General features: G+C 30.6%; 1 protein-coding gene across 13 annotated transcripts in view; it reads right to left on the bottom strand.

Moving 5' to 3' along the window:
• The window catches only part of LOC148609961 (uncharacterized), a 57023-nt gene that overhangs the window by 2026 nt on the left and 33135 nt on the right, over nucleotides 1–21862 (bottom strand). For 7 of the 13 annotated variants that reach the window (XM_088541581.1, XM_088541580.1, XM_088541586.1 and 4 more), the window contains 17 exons: nucleotides 20226–20294; nucleotides 19226–19294; nucleotides 18639–18710; nucleotides 16749–16817; nucleotides 15296–15364; nucleotides 14061–14132; nucleotides 13004–13072; nucleotides 9696–9767; nucleotides 9304–9372; nucleotides 8822–8893; nucleotides 7978–8046; nucleotides 7145–7213; nucleotides 6729–6800; nucleotides 6246–6320; nucleotides 3765–3964; nucleotides 2075–2450; nucleotides 834–896 (listed from right to left, as the gene is read on the bottom strand). In XM_088541581.1, coding sequence (XP_088397707.1) covers nucleotides 2269–2450; nucleotides 3765–3964; nucleotides 6246–6320; nucleotides 6729–6800; nucleotides 7145–7213; nucleotides 7978–8046; nucleotides 8822–8893; nucleotides 9304–9372; nucleotides 9696–9767; nucleotides 13004–13072; nucleotides 14061–14132; nucleotides 15296–15364; nucleotides 16749–16817; nucleotides 18639–18710; nucleotides 19226–19294; nucleotides 20226–20294 — 1369 coding nt within the window. In that variant the 3' untranslated portion in view covers nucleotides 834–896; nucleotides 2075–2268. Of the gene's footprint in view, nucleotides 1–833; nucleotides 897–2074; nucleotides 3965–5412; nucleotides 6321–6728; nucleotides 6801–7144; nucleotides 7214–7977; nucleotides 8047–8821; nucleotides 8894–9303; nucleotides 9373–9695; nucleotides 9768–13003; nucleotides 13073–14060; nucleotides 14133–15295; nucleotides 15365–16748; nucleotides 16818–18638; nucleotides 18711–19225; nucleotides 19295–20225; nucleotides 20295–21862 lie in introns of those variants that run through there. The other 6 variants (XM_088541584.1, XM_088541585.1, XM_088541589.1 and 3 more) reach the window with 6 other exon arrangements.

Genomic DNA, 21862 nt, shown 5'->3' with positions numbered 1-21862 from the left:
ACCCGAAACAATTCATTCGTTTTGTCGTGATATGTTTTAAAATTAACCTCCAGTGTGTAAAACGGTGAAGTTTGGTAGAACCGAACCCTGGACATTGTGCAGCCCTGTCCAAACAAGACGCTTTTTAAAGCTCTCTCTCTCTCATATCGACCAAAATTGTTCAAATTGGATGAATCGAACGGATTATATGGTAAAATACAGGTTCAATTTATAGGATTTACTGTTATTCTTGATTGACAATTTTTTTTTTCATAATTAGAAGTAATTGAAGTCCATCAACACTGTCAAAGTTCATTTTATCTTTAAACGATGTTTTAAATTGAATAAAGAGTGAATGATTTTATGGAATTCCCGAATTTGCATTACTTTCATTCATTTGCTGGAAAATAATTATATCGATTTTTGATAATTACTCTACATTAGAATTAAAACAAAACTAATGGTTACATGAAAGTGAATTATCAAAAGTATTATTCAATCTTAGCTAAGAGTCAATTATTCTTATTTATATTTTGACGTGTATCATTTCTGCACAAAAAAAGATGATTTAGATTTTTTTCTTTATCATTGCAGAAAACGTTCGAGAAGACAAATTTAGATATAACTTTAAAACAAGGAACATTTGCGGGAAAAATTAAAGACTTATCCTATCAAATGCATTCTCTTTAATACAAAATGTAGCACAAGGTAAGTAGTCGGTTACCATAATTATTTCATCAGACAAAGAGAGAGAGAGAGCGAGAGATAGAGAGAAACAAAGTTTGTAGCATTTTAACTTCACTATCGTTTCTTATTTGCCGCCCTTTAATTAAACAGTCCTAATCAGACTTTACCTTTCAGCTTCTTTATTTGTTTTTGTGTTTTTGTAATCTTCCCATTCTGTCTGCTTTATCAATCTATAAGAAATCATAAATCCACTACTTTTTACTTAGTTATATGATACAGAACTACAAATAATAGTCGAACGTTACAAAACATTATCACTGCTTGTCAGTTTGTAGTAATTGTAGCAAAATATTTTGGCATTTCCTATTTTTTGCAAAACTTAATAAAAATCATACAGTCTCAAAATGATTTAAGTGTATTTGATTTGTTGTAAACACAAAACAGGTTTGGATCAAAAGGTTATCAAATTACATCGTATACTTTGGCCTCTATTGCTTACATAATGATGAAACTGTTAAGCAACCACATAAAGTTGGTAAATAAAGTATGCTTTGAATTTCAAAATACCAATCATTTTAAAGTTGCAACTCTCGGTCACGTCATTACTTGAGATTTAAACATCATCGAAAACGAATCTCTGCATAAGGATCCAAAGGGCCGCGAATAACACTTCATATATTGGAATTATAGCTTTGAAGTTCTCATGGATGCCTTGGAGGACAACGCAAGAAAATGGATGAAAAGAGAACAAGAAGATATTAATTCTCTGTCAGAATGGGTAAAGGCCATGATGTCTTTAATTTTTGAAACGAATGAAAGTTTTAAGTAGGTCAATGAGTGTCAATGCTACATCACTTTTCAAAGATCCCGATGTAGTAAAAACATTGTCTACTATACACAACAAATATGCTGTCGTACCAGCAGACAAAGCCCAAACAACATTGTTTTTGTCTTTATAACGTATTACATCCAATGTTTATAATCAGAGGTAGACGTAGAAAATAAAAGCAGTGACTATAAAGACTGTAAAGCTGCCACTATACTCTCTAATATACCAACAAATCTCTTTCCAAACTTTTAACTTCTATACTCACAACTGTCAAAGAGGGTCTTCAGTCCTACCACAACACTTGTTGTGGCGTCCGAGTTGTTCATTGTTGTAATTGTCTGATCTTTGTCCCTAGATTCTACTCTTTTGATTTCGGCTGGAATCTTAGTTCCCTTGATTACTCTTTCAAGGAGTAATCTCTCATTATCAGTACTAGTGTTGTCGAACAAAAATATAAATAAGTGATACAAATATTAAATCTATTTTAGTTGTCCGATTTTTTTAGATTTGATATGATAATTTATTGTGGTTGAAGTTAACCGATATTTTTTTTTAATCAATGAAAACTGTTATATGTACCTAATTCACAACTTATAATTTGATATTCTGTCCGTATACCACACACAAACAACATCGTAGGTATAAGCCTGTCCAAAATGTAAACAACGAAATGGTTGAAATAATTTTGGATCAAGAATAAAGTAATGCGAAATACTTATTTGATAAATCTTATCGTTTTCATCCTCATTGATTTAAAATAATTTTCTATTTTTCTATAAATATCCAAACATAAAAGGTGTCATATTATGCAATGCCATTGTCCTTTTGTTCTTTATCGAGATAGCAACATATTTAAAAACCACAATTTTCCAACACAACAGATGGACAGGTAATAAACATCTAGTTGAGCTTTCGACCATTAAAACATAAAATAACTGTTGTTCTTTAAAAGCACCTGTAAATAAAAAGAAAAAAGTGAGCACACATTTTATAACCGAAGACTTCAAGAAAAATAAACAACAGCATTAAAATGTGAAATAAAATAATTAATATTATCTATGAATTGCTTAGTTGAAAGTCGGATCCTTTTCAACATAAATTTTATCTATGATATCCCTTTCATTTCGGTGACATACACTCAAGACATAAAATATGCAGTAGAAAAAAATAATAAAAACAAAAACAAAAACAAAAAAAAAATAATAAGCTATATAACATTACATTACCTTTGACGTATTCTGATAAAAAAGATATTAGTCTACATAATGTAACTATAAAGGTATTTTCATTAGATACATCATTTTTATTCATTGTTAGTAATTGATTAAATACAACTCTAGGAAAATGAGCACAACTACCATTACAAAATAGATATTATTTCTATAGTGATTAAGAGTTGATTATCAAATGAGAGTTGAGGCGTATTTAAATGTGTCCACATTATATATGGAAACTTTGCATAACAATGTACTTTTTTGGGGGAGCATTTAAAACGAACTCGTTCATATCATTTGAAAGTATAGTATAAGAGAGTTTATTATCAAATGAGATGTTGAAACGTATTTTAATATGTCCACAGTGTATATGAAAATTTTGCATACCAACGTACTGTTTTGGGGAAATGAAATCTTTAATTTATAGCAGCATAAAGAAAACTCGTTCATATCATTTGTAAGTATAGTTGTACGTGTATAACATACCAAAGCGCAAACATGTATCAAATCTATAATTTACAGTGAAACCTGTCTAAACTGAACCATGAATAACTCCAAAACTTGTCCAAACAAGACACTTTTCGAGTCTCATTACATCAATTGAGGTGCATTTTTAATCTTGGTTCGCCGACCAAACTTTACAAGTTTAAAGGGGTTCGATTGAGAGAGGTTTCACAGTACTTTGACAATGCACGACAACATGAGCGATAATATATACATAATGTTTATATAAATAAGCAAAAAAGATATCGATGTTTTACTATCAAATGAAATCACTTGAAAAAAGGATAAACCAAATGATTGAAAATAACAACAGATTATTTAGCGTTGAACAAAAATCATAATCAAAATTGGTAGATTTATTAACTGATAAGATCGAATTATGACATTATTTATTATCCAATTGTTTTCAAGTATATTTATATAGATAACTAAAAGAAATATTTAACTATCTGTAAATACCATGACATATGGAGAATTACTTTTTCATTAAGATAACGATAATTTAATTCATTTTTATGAGGAAGATTTTTCTTACAATTGTGTAAACCTACCATTACAGTAAACGAAGAATCTAACTTCTATTTTGTCCTTATTACTTTCCCAGAAATGTTGTCTGCGAGGAGTGACAAAACAGGCTGCACGTGGTCCCTTGACGTCAAACCCTGTGTCTATCCATCCAGACAGAGTAAAGTTGAGAAATGGATCCGGCTTAGCCTGCATTCCACATGACACAGGGTTATTGTTTAAATCACTACAATATATCATAAAAACAACATGTCTTTGTATCTCAAACACTGGAAAAACAAGATGATTCGAAGATAATTAGTCAAAAAATTATCATCCCGTTGAAATGACTATGTTTATAAGAAAACAAGACATCATGTCTACAAAATTACAAAAGTGTATTCCTTATTTTGACCGAAAAGTCTTACTATTGACAATTAAGCATTACTTATTTTCTATGACATACCTTTTAACCTTTTGAAGTTCATTGATTCCATGAAAAATAAATACTAATACATTTTTGTGGTGTTCTGGGATTGTTTGTTCAAAGGATTAATCTTTTCACAGCCCCTCAATTGGAAACTTAACTTCAGAGCCATAATGGATGCTGTTGAAGGTTATGCCATAGAATTGATAAAGAGAGAAAAGGACCAAGAACTAGAAATAGAGTCCTTGTCAGATTGGATACGTACCATCGGATCGTTTGTACGGAATTGTAATGACAATCTCTAGAAATATGTCAATAAAAGACCGGTATTCAACGGTTTTGAGGCACTTGAATGCCTTTCCTCACTACATGAGATATATGTTATCGTCCCTGCATACAAAGCTTTGGACAACATTTTTTTTGTTTTTTTCGTGAAGCACATTACTTCAGTTGCCTTATTAAGGAATTGAGCATTGATAGTAACATCCAAGATGATGACACTTACAAACGTACTACTTTTGTTTAAGATGATATCCTAAACAACCACAAGTCCTTCATGTCTTCATTCAACTTGGAAACAAAATGTGGGGACTTACCTTACTTATGTTGGATTCCCAAACTTCATAAGAATCCATACAAAGAAAGGTTTATTGTCGGATCTTCATCTTGCTGAAGGACTTGTGGTCAATTCATCTTACAAAAATATTGTTCGCAGTAAAAGCTTGTTACTATACCATATATTCCCGTAGTGGCATTATTCATATGTGGATACTTAAAAATTTTAAAGATTTTCTTCAAAACCTAAAATCCCGTAGTTTTTCGAAAATTAGTTCTCTTCAAACTTTAGACTTCTCAACTCTTTACAATACGTAAATTGAAATCTTGTTTGAAAGGGCTTATTCGTAAATCTTTTGCTGTTTCAAAAAATTATGATGTTTTTAGTAAAAAAAAATCTACATGTTTTTCTAAAACATCGCAGAAGGGCAAAGTGTGCTACACAAAAAAGCAGGTTTGTGATATGCTTGATTTTCTAGTTGATAACATATAAGTCGCATTTGGAGGAGTTATTTTTCAACAATAAGTTGGCATTCCAATCGGCACTAATTGTGTTCCTCTCCTAGCCGTTTTTTTTTTATTTATACGAGTCTAAATTTCTTCAGAACCTCGTAAAAATAAAAATTAAAAAGAAGCTAAAACCTTTAACTCTACATACAGATTTATTGATGATGTATTGTCCATCAACAACCCTTCTTTTGGTAAATGTTTACCGTCAATATATCCTAACAGCTTGGTCTTCATCTTATTTGGACCTACATCTCGAATTTGCTAGAGCAAGTCCTAACTACTCTAATTTCCTTGAACGCCATAAATAACAGCATCAGGGGTATGAGGAAATGCCTCTTAAAAGGTCTATTACAAAAAATTTCTTTTTAGATAGTAGTCCATGTTGAAAAATACTCCGTTTCTTCTAAAATAATGAGTGATGATTGTTTTTTTTGCAAAATGTTCTTTGTGCTGATGTGACCACTGATTTACTATTTATGAAAATAACATGCATATGCTTTTTAATCATCACTGGTATAGTCACGCCGCAATGGAAGATGGAGATTTCGCACGCTGTAAAACATATAATTAACACACCTTTTCGTCTAAAGTTCTAGTACCAAGTCAGGACCATTGCCGTACCAGCTGCGCCGGTGGTGTAATATCTATTTTACCATATTTATTTTGGACTTGACATGGTTTGTTTTTGGTTTTTTTTGGGGGGCGGGTTGTTTGTTTTTGTTTTTGATTTTTGTTTGTTTTGTTGTTGTTGTTGTTGTTGTTGTTTACCCTTATTCAAACATCATTTTTCACAGAATTGTAAAATAGAAATTAACACTGCATCTTGTCCTTCGAATTGTCGGGGTGCAGGTTTATAATTTATGATAATTTACCCTTGTTTGTTTTCTGTTATATCTGACGCTGTTTTGTTCTGATGTACAAATCTTTATATTTAAATAATTGTTTCGATTGGACCGGCTTGGATATTTTTCATTATACTCATTCATCTCACACAGGCGCATATGACATAAGCTTATTTTATATAGTACATGCTTACATATATAAGGTACTGCTAGTTTGACTTCTGAAAGCACCACTGGATACATGGATTATTTCATTCTGATTTAAATTGCTGAAGAATGCAATGAATGACTTATCGCAAGTTATTACAGCAAAATGACAAATGTAAGAAATTATTACACTGATAATTGAAAAACAATTTTGAAAATATTTTATTGGTGACAGTTTTGGTGTAGAAGTTCAGGTAGTGAGGTTAGAAATTAGACAAAGCCAATTTTCCTATTTCAAAAGTCTTTATATCAAACGTGCACTTGTGTTTCCGTTGCACAATGTTCGAAATCTATGTTTACTGTCGATAAAATCCAATATAGCTTATGATATTATTTACAATATATGGTGTTCTGTTCATTCCGATTTATTCGTTCAGAGATTAAATGGACGTTTAAATTAGTGGAATAAAAATAATGCTTATAGATATAAAATTTCTCGGATAAAAGTTAAGTTCATATAGTATACCCACATATATCGTAGATTTAGCAAATCTCTAAAGTTGTAATCAGTAATTTTACTCAGCCTATTATTCTGTAATCCTCTGCAGAAAAAAATAATTACAAGTAATTTAGGTTTGATTTATTTTCAATAATGAATTGCATATAGTTGTAAATTTAACCTTATTATATAATTTGCATAATTTTCCCTTTATTTGGGCAAACACGTTGGATATAAGTTACTTTTTCATATCGGCCCCGTATGTTGGGTGTCCAAGGTGCAATTCGAATATCGTATTTGGCCTAGAAGTTGCCTTCGCAAAATACGATTGCTGCTGGAAATAAAATAATACCCACAGGTAAATATTTTATCGAAATATTACCAAAAGAGTGGCCAAATATACTCACGCATAAGAATAATTACATGTTATAATTTATTTATACTTACAACCAATGTAAGTAAGTATTGATGGACTTGAAGAAAGTCAAATCTTTAATCATGTTGTTGTCGAGAAAGCTACAATTACAATAAATATGATAATAAAGATTCAGTTTACTGTTAAGCTGTTGTGCAAACAAATTCTCATTAATACACTCATATAAATCTGTGTTTTCCCCAATGTCACCTCAATCTATTACTTCATATATGAAACGTTACTGACTAAGATTATATAATTTTGTCGTTGTACTTTTCTTGAACTAGCTCCTCTCGTTTCTATTGGATAGTTGATGTCTTATATTGCAATTTGTTTACAACCAAGTATGTGACAATACAATTTCATTTTACTTCGATGACATTTTCATTATCCACCTTTCTAACTTCATTTTTGATTAAACAAAGCACAAACTGTTTAAAACTATTTCTTCTCCATTGTTCTTTTCATTCGCTTGATTTAAATATTGATTGACAATACGTAGAATATTTAAGCCTTTTAAAAAAAAAATTCTGCAAATTACAAGAATTTACATTTCTGTTCAATAAATGTTAAATATTTTTGCCATACGCGTGGTACATGGCCCTTGTCGCAGAAATGGCATTAAAAAGTATTAATCAACGAACCAAGAAATTGTTGTTAACAGTTTCTTGGTTTGAATGTCATAAGCATTTTTGTAAAGAACTTAATGCAATTAAAATAATGTATTTGTATTTTTTCATAACAATTCTAAATTAGTGAACAATTGCCACGTTAAAAAGGTAAAAAGGAACTAATTAAATACAAATAAAATATGAATAAAATGTAGAACTATTGAGTATATATCTGTATAGATTTTTAAACTTACAGGTAATACATTTGTATATTTGAGAACGAGCCTTCCTCTATGTTTTCTATCATATTGTTTCGCAGGTCACTAGATAAGAACAAAAGAAACAAGATACGTTAAAGTGTTTAATGTCATATCACAGAGGAAAGAGCTATTTTACTTCAGTGCAAAATGCTTATATATCATTCCTTCGTGCGCCTTATCATGTTAAGGGGTATTTCTGGGGCATCATCATTCAATAAGGCCTTTTTCAGATGGCCTTAAAATATCATAATACCCTATTCTGCACCTTCTGCATCTTGACTCATTACTCATATTTAAGGCAATATCTTTGCTTCTTTGGTTGTTAATTCACCATGGTCACACGCGCTACATAAACAACTGTTATATATTATTCAAAAGTTTAAATTGGATACACATTATTAACTGTGTCCATTTTAGTATTGATCTTAAATGGCATACCGTTTTAGGAACTGGTCACAAGTACCTAAATACGCCATTTGTGAATTTGTGTATATTATAAGAAATACAAAAAAAAAAACGAGCACATCGTTTATCTTGATGTAAATAATTGGGTGAGTTGTAATTGTTCATATACTTCATTACAAAACCGAATGATAGGTTATAAAACAAATCGAAGTATAAATATTTAATTCCGAATTTGCCAACCTTCAACTATTTTGTCTTCTTTGCAGAAGGGTCTGGTTTGAAAGAACAGTAACATATGCCATAACTAGGATATATACTTAGATGTTGACCAATAGATGTCCGTTAAGCTGTGAAATTATGTTATTTGAAATTACAGTCAATAATTTTCAGCTTTAAAAGAAATGAAACAATATTAGTTGATTTTCATACTTACATATTTTCTAATCTGTACATCCCTAGGAATGTCTTGTTATTTATTGTTGTCAACTTATTACCATCCAATTTCCTGAAAAAATGAATTATGACCAAAGAAAATGTATGGCAATGCATAATTTGAAAATACGGAAAAGTAGATCTTGCGAAGAAAATAGAAGACAACGTCATATTATTCAAGAACTATCACGGTTCGAAAATAGCTTCTGACCAAGTGACAGCTTCTATTTTGCGTCAATTTCAGTTGAATCACAAAGATGAGATTCATTACTGATAGGTATAAGTAGTTTGAATTCAATAACGCATCAGGTAGACAGGAAGAGAAATTAGAGAAAGATGGTTAGTAGAGGATTATGGAAAACAAGCTAGAATTCAAACGGATATTGTGGAAAGTATTTAATTGCTTGGTATCAATTATTGAGATTTTTCTTCATTTTAAGAATAGGTGAAATAATAATTTTGTGCAAGTACTATTTTACTTACAAATTATACAAATGCAGATTTATAAACGATCCATCTTCTATCATATCAATTGTATTGCTCCCTAAATATCTACAAATGATTTAAGTTTTAGGAAAAAGCAACTAAAACATATAACATTATACATATCAAGCATTACGTTAAAAAAATACATTTAATGATTGAAAAGAAACAAAAAATAAAATTATAATGATAGCTATTACACTGTAGTCTACGATTTTTTACTGTATATTTTTTTTTTATAATTTTAGCTTTGCTTTACAGATCCTAGCTCCCAAGTGTTACAGCCCACAAATTACTTGAGTATGATGTAAGTATAACGTGATTTATTCACTACAAAAAAGCAATTACAAAGTAACTTAACTAGTCATGCAACATGAGAAGTAAGTACTCACAAGTATTCCAAACTTGTTCTCCCGATGAAGGTTCCATTTCTTATTTCCGAAAGCGAATTGTTATTGAGCGATCTATTTAATACCAAGTAAAGAATTTTCATTTAAACATGTTTAGAGTAATATAACTAGTCAAATAAACCAAGTTGATGATGAAAATAAAAGCGACAACATATGTACTAAATAAGTGGTCACCTCTTTCAAAACTTTTAACTTCTATACTCACAACTGTCAAAGAGGGTCTGCAGTCCTACCACAACACTTTTTACTCCCGTATTGATATTAATTCAATGTGGATTCTGAAATATTCGAAAGATCTTTTGGAGACAATCAGTTCAAGGCTATTATCTGAATAATATAGCATTTAAACCTATGATTTTTCAACACTGTATACTTTTATTCCCCCTACTCAGTTAAAATCCCGACTTACAAACATTATACATGTTGTTGTTTTTTTCAAAAAAAAGATGGTACACCTAGATACAAATATATAGTTCTTGGTAGAGATTTCATCGTACTTTGTGAGAAATAATTCTAAATCATCTTCCAAATATACAGAGGAAGATGTTTACAAAATGCTGGAATGTTTAATCGACAACATATTTGTCCAGTATGGTGGACGTGTTTTTCAACAAACAGTCGGCATTCGAATGGGAACAAATTGTGCTCCTTTATTGCTAACCTATTCCTTCACTCATAGGAGGTTGACTTTATAGCTGATCTGATCCGAAAGAAAGAACATCGTTTGGCTTGATCCTTTAATCTCAGTTCCCGCTATATAGATGACGTATTATCTTTAAACAATCCTAATTTCGGGGATTTGGTACATCGCATGTACCCGAAAGAACTTGAGATAAAGGATACTACAGACACTGTGAACTCAGCCTCCTATCTTGATCTACACTAAGAAATCGATGGTGAAGGAAGACCAAACTTTACGACAAACGTGATGACTTTTTATTCAGAATTGTCAATTTTCCTTTCATCTGTGGGAACATCCTTTCAGCACCTGCGTATGAAGTGTTCATATCACAACTCATACGTTATGCCAGAGCTTGCCGAAACTACGCAGACGTTTTGTATCTAACAAATAGATTTCTGGAACAGGGTTATGTTGCTACAAGATTGAAGTCAACACTACAGTAGTTTTATGGTCGTTATCATGAACTCGTGGATCGTTATGTTGTATCCATCTGCACCATGAAAACTGATTTATTCAACGGGTCATAGTTTTCTCGTTTGTCTACCATGGACTTGACTTTTTATGAGCAACTCTGTGGGTGTTTCTGGAAAAGCAGAGAACGCTTACCCTACCGGTGCACCTGGTCCATGTTCCCAGTTTTTAGTGGAGTCCGAGTTACTTATTTGCTTTTGTTACTTTCTATGTATGATTTTAGTTACTTTATGTTCTTAGTTGTGTATTTCTGTTTTCTATGTCTGGTCTTTGTCCCTAGATTACATTCCTTCGATAAACGCTATAACCTTGGTTCCCTTGATTACACTTTCACAAGACATTTACGATTTGTCATTCATCAAATAGATAATACTTAATCGAAATGTTAATAATGTAAGCTTCTCTTACTTTACACTTTTTAAGATCAAAAAGTTAAAACTAAAATATTGGATTTTTTTCATATTGTTTGCTGAGGGAATATTACATAGAACCGCAAAAAATATAAAGGCTCAAAATAACTCCAAAATGAAATTACTTTTTTCTGTCCTGAATGTGTGGGCATGTGAACTTCCATGTTGTATTAACATCTTTATTTTAAAATTGCATTAGAAATATTTTGAAACGGTATCTTTAGAATGGATATTTTGAATCAATGTATTTAAAATATGATTGAATATACTATTAATTAGTCTTTTTTTTATTATTAAAATGTGACTCTTTAACACTCTACAAACAAAAGGTTTCTTTGATATATGTCTTGCATATACTTATCATACAAAACATATGAAAATAATTTGTTGGTGGAAGAATGTGGATGTTAACATTTTTTTTTCTAAAAAATCAAATTAAATCGGGGGATTTTTTAAGAATTTTAATTATGTCTTATTAAAATCTAGATGAAACACAAATCAAATATTTAACGGAATTTGGTGGCTTATTTGGTGAATTTAGTAATTAGGCAATAGATATAACTTGTTGAAATAACTAGTATATCATTATTAGCTCATTATGATTTCCTGGGTCAAAGGGTTCAACACCTTGTATGGATGCAAAACGTAATTTCAAATTATAACCAAATGATAAAAAAAACCTGGTAACCAGTTCATGGTTGTAATTACATTCTGGTAGTTTCTTTTTTTTATTTTACCCGAGTTATCGTAATAGGCAATGAATAATTTGTCTTAAAGGTTTGTCAGTCATAGCAAAACACTTTCAATGATTATTTGTTCTTCATAATAATTCTGATTCAATCGGTATGAAATTCCAGAAAAATCGCAAGAATGATTTTTATAGAGTGTTTAAATGCTTAAGATGGTCCTCATTTTTTGTTTAGTGCCATGCTACAGACATCACCGGTAGAATTTTAAAATCCAGAGGTATTATTTTACTCCAGTAAAATAAGAGCGAATGCTATCATGCATTGTGTTTCTTACACCCTTGCATACGTTATGTGGTAAAATGATACTTGAAAAATTATCTTCATAATTTTGTAAGGAGAAAACAAACATTTCATTGTGATTCCTAGTTTATACTTAAATAATATCACAACAAAAAAAGTTCATTTCAAGGATTTATAAATAACAGAGAATAAATTGAAATCGCTAAAGAATGATAGTAAATTTTAATCTCCTTGTCAGTTGTCCAATTATCTACATAATACATTTCTTCGGGTAACTGTCAGTTAATCATAGAATACCAACTGTAACATCATACATTTACTATTTCATTCTTTGTTGTATAATAACGACACTTTGTCTTAATTGTTTAATTTAATAACTTCTCATTTGGTTTATATTATTTTTGGTTTCGGCAGTATGAAGTGATTATACCATAAATTATATTGCAACACATATGATACTTTACATATTACTGTAGAAATGTATTTTGTTCTCAATGATTGCCAAAGACAATTGGGCATGGCAAAATGTGTTATCAAATTTTGTTGTTGATATTGCAAACATATAGTTTAAACAGAAACTAATACTCCGGGACCTACTGAATACTTTATTGCAACTATTTTAGCAAGTTGAATTTCGTAACAAGAATCGGATCGGTAAGTATTGATCTTCTTTATTTTCAGATGGTATTAGAATCGGAAATACAGTTTGAATGGGTATTGCTAATTAAGTTTACTTACATTGTGTACAGGCTTTCCGGTACATATCGCAGAAACTTTAAATCCCCGAGCATATTTCCATCCAGATACCTGTGTATTCATATTGAGAACTTAAGCTGTTGTTGTATAAATTATGAATTAGACACAGACTACATCTGAGCACTTGAACATTATTCTGATATTTGTTAAGTCACTGGAAACAGGATTCCAATGGGCACCAACTGTGCTTCTCTCCTAGCCGATTTGTTTTTATATTCATACGAGACTGACTTTTTTCAGAATCTCATAAAGAATAAAAGTTTAAAAAATGCAAAATCATTTAACTTTACATACAAATATATTGATGGCGTATAGTCCATCAACAACCCTTCTTATTACCTAGAAAACTGGAGCGTACATATACATAACGCCTGTGCTGCCAATTGTTGTGTACTATTTCCAAGATTAGCTAAAGAAATTAGCCAATCAGAGATTCCAATTCTGCATTGTCCATTGAAGAAGGAACAGAAGAGGGCACAAGATAAACTACTTCAACTACACGGAAGTATAACTCGTTGGAAGTATATTAAGATCAGCGAAACAATATAGATTCAAATCGTTTGTTTTTGTACCCTGTAGTTATAATACTTGTGTCAGCCATCTGTGTTTATTTAATCTTCTTATCATTTTAATAATCTTCTTGGCCATCTGACCCACATAATGAATAGATCGTTTCCAAAGGAATATCTGAACAACAACTCTTCAGAATTATATTCAGAAATATAGTATAAACCCCTGTAGTTCAGGAAGTCCCAACGGCCATCTTATTTTTAACAAGCAGAACAAAAATATAATGTATATACGTGTATGGTAATAATGTGTTAAGTATAAGCAAATATGACGACGAATGGTGTCGCTGTGAAATATTTGGCACATTCTTTAATGTCGATTTACCACCTTCGTATATGCAAATAAGACAATTGTACATGTACACATGCTTTTTTACAAATCAAAAAACAGTATTAGATTGAATCAGATTACAATCATACTACATATGGAAACGAAATACTATACTATTGCTATGTAAATAAATACTTACAAATATCTTAAATTTGACATTTCATTAAAGGTACCATTTTCTATTTCTGATATGGAATTGTGGTTTAAAGATCTGTTTGTAAACATAAAAAAGTGTGATTTGGTCGGACTGTATTTGAACATAATAAAACTAGTCCAATACCAACCAATACAAACGGGACGTACATCTATATTCCGCACATTACAATTATGTATCATAATTTTCAGTGACATTTTGGAACGTAGCAAGATGCCTCTTGACATATTGTGATATTTGCGCAAACATTTTCTTACTCTTTCTCGCATTTTCAGCCATTCATATTGATCATTTCTTAGAGGCAAGAGTTAAAAGCGTAATAAATTAGGATATTTCGGACTATTAACTAATAAAGACCTATTGAAATAGTCGACACAACTTTTTGCGCTTGGAATTATATAATGTTTATTTAGTCTTTATTTATGTAATTTAATAAGATAAATAGATTTACGCTGTTTATGCAATTTTTTCTTGTAGTTTGGTTGATCAGAATTTCATATAATTAACCTTATTTATCTAGTAGAAATTAAAGTGTTTTTGGTCATTTGATACATTACTCCACCGGTGCACCAGGTTCATGCTCCAAGTTTTTAGTTGAGTCCGCGTTGCTCATTTACTCTGTTGCTATGTATGTATGAGTGTAGTTACTTCATGTTCTTTGCTGTGTATGTCTGTTTTCCATGTCTGGTCTTTGTCTCTGGATTACATTCTTTTGATTACCGCTATAACTTGGTTCCCTTGATTATTCTTAGAATATACGGATTTTAGATTTAAAATATATTTCTAATCAACAGTATGTGTAAAATCGAAGATGATATAAATGAAATACTAATAATTCAATACATCGTTATGAATTGCTAGTATATTTTAATTTTTTACAAGTTTGGTATATATGAGGTTATGCTTCATCAAAGGTATAAAAATGAATTATTTTAACCTTTTTTGTGAGATAATTGTAGGACGAAAAGTTCAGGTTTACTTTAAAAAAAATCATATTAGACAACGTTGACAAGTAATGACTTGAAAACTAGATAAAGAGTTGCGGCATATTCAAAATATTGTTTCGTGTTAAAGCATGCCTCTAAACATACAATGTATCTCAGATTACTCTAATAACATGTTAGTATATGAAAATAGTAGACAAAACAAAGTTATGTCGTAACATGAAATGAGAATCAAACAGGAAAAGATGGAATATGTAATACTTATCAAATACTTACAAAGTATTTAGCCCGCTATATGTGAACCGCAAAAATGTTAAATCGGTAATCAAGTTCTCGTCTAAGTATCTGTTTGATATAAAGATCAAAAGAAAACACTATAAATTTTCCGATGATTTATTGCTGGTTTTGATCTAACAAACCAGTAATATCTTTTCTTGAAACAGTAAATTGAGAATGTGAAGCTTATTTTGATATAAATAAAAAATGCATCTACACCAACGTGCATCTTTATGGGCCAATGAGCCACGTAGTATTTTACGACAAATAATTATTTGTCTATTGAACATATACTTGTATATTCAATAAAGTTTTGGGTATTAAATACTACACAATCAGTGTGCACTATGTTGCACAATCTTCCCAAATTATCTATTCCATCTCCACTTTTCCGTAAGTAAATAAAGACTATTCTCTACTACCAGTATAACGGTCAAACAGCTGGAACCGCTCAATTTCTTATGACAAAATAGTTGTGAAAAAAAACAATCTTTGTTATTTTATAATAGCTAAGTATGATTAAAGATCAAGGGAAAGTCCTTTCAAAATGGCAGGATCCCTACCAATACAGTGAAAGAAGATACACAATTACATTAAAGCGGTTCAGGAAAATAAACAACAAAAACTAAGCCTGGGAAGAGGAGTCATGAGAATGAAAAATTCATATTAAGTGCAAGACACTTGACTTACTGCTCGTTAGTCAAATTTGAAATATTTGAAGAATACAGTTAATTTTTCATAATAAATAAAGACTCTCTATATCAGTTCTAAGGTCACGGTGATGGTTGTAGAATTTAAATTGACGACATTATGCAGCATATGCTTGTTTTAGTAACCTTTGTAATAAAAATATTCTTGCGGAGAATAAGAAACTGTTAACGATACCCAAAGAAATAGCAATTCTAAGGCAATATTTCAAAGGGAAAGACCACTTTTGTATTAAGTTAGGCTCTTATGATAAATCATACCAACGTAAACAAAAATTAATAACCTTTAATGTCAAATGTGCTTTTATAAAATGCTCAAGGCTATGCAAAGTTCGAAATCCTTGAAATATAAGTAGATAGCCATCTTGCAGAACTCTCCTTTCTGAAGGAAGATCATAAGCAGACTTTATTGATTTTTTATTGAAGAAAAGGAATATTATTTTTGTTTGAATTTAATTTTCATGAACATGTAAAATATTAGTTTTGACATTTATGACTTGCACAATAACATAGCCTTGTCCTTTATTTTTTGAAGTTATACAATACGTGCCTTAATGAATTGCATCGTCTTAGAATTTATATAATATGTTTTACAATGTGTTATTCATAAAAGTTTCGTAAGCCTTTTATATGTTTTGAGGCGCGATATTTGTGCAACTTTAAAATAATTATTGAACATTGTGTACCAAGATTCCTTGACAATTGTTATATTTATAATGGTAATGAAATTATATATGTTAACTTACAAGGAATATGTTGGTCTGTTTGAAAATAATCCATCAGGTATATGGTCGATTTGATTCCTTTTTAGAAACCTGTAAAAAAGTTTTCGTTATCTTTTTTCTGTATTGCCAATATCAATAATCATTACCAAAAAACAAAAAACAATTAAGTACATTTAGACAATTAAAGAACATAACAACATGTAGTAGCTGAATAGATTTTCAAAATTCAGCCATAATATTTGTCCATGGGCAAACATTTCATTTTCAAAGATTTATTTTCTACAAGGGTGTATCTTTCTTTTTTTAATAGAAAACGTTTCAAGTAAACTATATCCAAGATGTTGTTTGTTTTATTTCAACAACTGTGCAGTATATTTTATTATCAAATTAAAACATGCATTGATACGATAGTTTATTGTCCATAGTGAATGGTAACACAGAGAGAAAACAAAAATTCAACTGAAGATATGCATTATTTCATGTGTATACTGTTCTGTAGGTACAGTAAAGGCTTATTTCAATTAGGAACTAAAGAGCGCAAATTATCACAACGTCATATGTCTTGGATATTGAAGTGTATGTAGAACGCTATATAGTTTTTATAACTATAACTAATATACAAATAAATAACAACACTTGAAAATCAAACGATATATTGTTGTCGATTAATTACAATTTGATATCAAATAATGAATATGACTACGTTCCGCTCGTGCAAAATAACCTGATCATAAATCTTCCCTCATGTCAGAACCTCCTATTATTCCGAAAATGGTCCTTTGCAAGTTGAGACTACCCGTGAAAGACGAAGTTTTGCGGGCGGGTCTTAACTCGTTCTCTTAACCAATGAAACGTCTTACAAGTAGTATCGTAATAGACATATTCAAAACAAAGACAAAGGGAAATTTGACGTCACTATAACCTATTTTCAAGAAATTGCGACACTCTATAAGAAGTTCAAACTCGTGAAAGAGTAATCAAGGGAACCAAGGTTATAGCGGTAATCAAAAGAATGGAATCCAGCGATAAAGACCAGACATGGAAAACAGAAACACACAACAAAGAACACAAAGTAACTAAAATCACACACACAAAGTAACAAAAGCAAATGAGCAACTCGGTCTCCACTAAAACCTAGGTGCATGGACCAGGTGCATCGGTAGGCTAAGCGTCCTCTGCTTTTCTAGAAACACCCGCCGAGTTGCTTATAAAAAGTCAAGTCCGGGGTAGACAAACGAGGAAAGGAAAACTATCACACGTTGAAGCCTATTTGTTAAAATTTTAGCACGATACAAAATGTCTGCATAGTTTCGGCAAGCTTTGGCATAACGTATGAATAGTCATATGAACACTCCATACGCAGGTGATGAAGAGATGTTGCCACAGATAAAAGGAAAGTTGACAATGCGGAATGAAAAGTCATCACGTTTGTTGTAAAATTTGGTCAATAGCTTTCCTTTACTATCGATTTCTAAGTGTTGGTCAAGATACGAGGCTGACTTCACAGTGTCTGTAGTATCCCTTATCTCAAATTATTTGTGGTAGATGCGATGTATCAAATCCCTAAAATTAGGATTGTTTAAATGTAATACGTCATCTATATATTGAGATTAAAGGATCTAGCTTTACTATATTCTTTCTTTCGGATCAGATCAGCTGTAAAGTCAGCTTTATAAGAGTGAAGGAATAGGTCAGCAAATAGAGTAGCACTATTTACTCCCATTGGAATGCTGACTTTGTTTTTTTTTGTTTTGTTTGTTTTTGTTTGTTTTTGTTTGTTTGTTTGTTTTTTTTTTAAAACGCGTCCACCACACTGGACAAATATGTTGTCGATTAAAAATACCAGCATTTTATGTAAAGTAACCCTATCTATCGTTAATCTTCACTCATGTAAGAACATTTTATACTTACAGATGTCGTATGTTACCAAGATTATTGAATGTATCATTTGCTATGTCAGAGATGGAGTTGTAGTTAAGTGATCTGTAGAATAAATTGAAACAAACTGTATTATCCCGTAATACTTTCAACATCAAAACGAACTGTACAAATTGATTTCTTTTTCTCTACCGTACTTTATAGATTTTAGTCATAACGTTCTAACGAGATAAATAAATCTTGTAGATTCAGATCAAATTATATGAATTGAAACCAACAATTAGTATGAAGTGGAATTACTTAGGAAGTGAGCCTTTGTATTAGAAATCGGATAACTAATAAAGGCTTGATATATGCATAACACTATCAGCCTGTTGAAATACAAATGTACGTGTTAATGCATCAAAACATTTCCTTCTAAGTTTTAATTGTACAAATAGCACAATTAGATCTTAAAGTGGTAGTGATTATTTTCACTCACTACCACAGCCAAGGAAAAAAGTGCAGGATACATGCATATCGAAAGGCTCCCAACTTTACATAAGTTGGACAATTCATTCTCATACCAAACTTTTTGAAATAGCAGCCTTGTAAAACACGTAATACCAACAAGTACTTACAATGTGTGTAAAAATCTGTGAGTCGGTTGCAAAAATTGCAGATCTCCTATCAAGTTTCCATCAAGATACCTTGCATAAATAATTGTTAATAGAGTAAGGACAAAACTATTTTCTTTACAATAAACATGTACAAATGATAACTCAGAATACCCTTCAAGATACAAAATATGATTCATCTGTAAGTTAATACAAGTGATAATTAAAGCATTATTAAAAAATAAAAAGAACTTGAATTGGTTGCATTCAGTACAATTTTATCAACAACATACATGAATATCTAAATATCATGAAATAAAATGTCTACAGCAGCAGCTGCACCATTACTGTGATTTTAAACTTTACCGATGCTCCCTGTTCACTTGTCGCCATGCCCCATAACGTAAGTTCTAGTTGCTACATTGGTAAATTACTTCGTCCTAAAATGTGTATGTTCTTCGAGTTTGGAGCTGTATTTTTGTGCTCTTTCTGTGCATTTATATATTTTTCGTCTATATTGCAGTTCGTTGCAATTCCGATTTAAAATTTGAAATTAAGGTAGATAATACATATAAATTTTATAACTCATTTTCAAAATAATATAGACATATCTATTTTCAAAGAATAATAATGCTGTAAAATATTTTAAAATAAGTAATGACATAAACATTGCGTATATTACACGCATTATTTGTTAAAAAAAAATCTCATTTAAGGTTAAATCGGCGGAAGAATTTTCTATAGAAATGTATTTTTTTAATATTAAAAATCAAAATATTTGATGAACTCATATTAGAAATTATGTCACTTAAATGTTCTCTATATAAATTTTGGAGAAAATCTATCTACCAGTTTTTTATAGTTTAGGAAATCTATTGAGTTTAATCTACAGAAATATTAAATATGATCTACCTTAATATCAATTTACGTAAGACATCCAAAGGCCAAATAGACGGGAATGAAAATAAAAAGAATCATTTTCAAAGGAATATTTTCATTCCATACATTTTGCCTCTAAACTTACAGTGAGTACTTTGGACTGTTTTCAAATGATCTATTATCTATTGATTCAATCAAATTTTCCTGAAGGTATCTGCAAAAATAAATCTTAATTGCAATTTTATGTCTATCCCTGTTACCCAAAAAACATATCACATCATATCAATTTTGCTGTCGATTTTGTTTTTTTTTATTTATCAGAAGATGTATTTCGAAAAGCAAGTATTTCAAAGTTAATTCTTATAAAAATGGTTTTTATAAATATGTGTGTCTAAAGGTTTAATTAATAAAACCCATAACTATGCCTAATTAGGAATGATTGTTATTTCTCAAAAAGTGTCAAAGGTATGGTCAGTTACAAAATTTCGTACACACTTCAAAATTTTGTCAAAATCTTTTTTTACGATGGTGATAATTGAAAACATTCATTACTGATATAAGCGTAACAATGTCCTATTATTTTTACCACTGAATGAAAGACAATCTACAATTTTCATAAATTACCAAGAAAAAAAATTGGATTGAAAAATTGAATTCTGCAAATTGAACAGTCGAAATTAGTAATGAATTTTACTCACAACTCTTTAAAAACAATGTCAATGTCTTTTAATCTGTTTAACGTGTTGTTTTTTTTCTTTACTGTTTTAGTTATAATCGTAAGCCTGGATAATTTGGACCTATTCGGTTACGTCATTCAGTAATTGAGCAATCATACATTCAAGTAAAGACGCAAAAATATTATGCAACACCAAATACCATAAAGTTTAACGTACGCCCCATTCCAACGCCCATAAAATAACTAATTATATTGAACTAAACATCGAACTCAATGTGTATTTTATTCTAATGACGGTTATCTTCGTTTTAAGGTCAAAGCAGGTCGTAGGTGATTATGACTTATCTATTGGGAATGATAAAAACTGTACAATATACTACTACCTGATAAATCAGTTCTATCGTATTTAATAAAACTAATATATACAAAATAGGAAACGGCAAAATATTCTTATCTGGTACATGCACATGCATAAAGAAAGGCTTATTTTATAAAGAAAAAACATTTATTATCACACGCAGTGTTTTAGTTTGTTTTATGTTGTCTTGCTTTCAATATCTTTGATTGTATGACATCATCGTGTTTATTCTGTTGTTTATATTATATAAGAAGACCGTCTCCATTCCTCCTTTCATATGAATTCTGGTATCCCTGATTTTTTCTTCTATTTTGACGCGTTAGTGTTTTTTTGTCTCAGTTGATAAATTTACTTACATCTACTGTCAAATTAAAACAGTACCAAGTTTTTTTTTAGAATTAAATTATAGATAATACATAACAGAACATGATAAATAACGAGTGATACTATGTTTGTAAGCAAAACACAAAAGTCGCTAAAACTTGCTAGTAGTCGAGTTCAGTCGAGTTTTAAGCCGACATTGAATTTAGAAAGTAATGTTTACCCTAGATATCAATTTTCATCGAAATCAAACAATATTGACATTTTATCAATGTTGACGGGCGTTTTGAAAAACTTATGTTTTTCTGGCAAAATCTGAAACTACCAATGTATTTACCCTAGATATTAATTTTTATCAAAGTTAAACAATGCTTAGTTTTGTTCATTTTTGTGGCCATTTTGGGAAAAAAATGGCGGCTTTCTAGCT

Source organism: Perna viridis, chromosome 8, assembly GCF_037379345.1.
Source record: "Perna viridis isolate PV_CMFRI_1.1 ecotype Kerala chromosome 8, ASM3737934v1, whole genome shotgun sequence".
NCBI lineage: Eukaryota > Metazoa > Mollusca > Bivalvia > Mytilida > Mytilidae > Perna > Perna viridis.
Note: the sequence above shows the minus strand (reverse complement) of the source record. Positions and strands in the feature narration are given on the sequence as shown.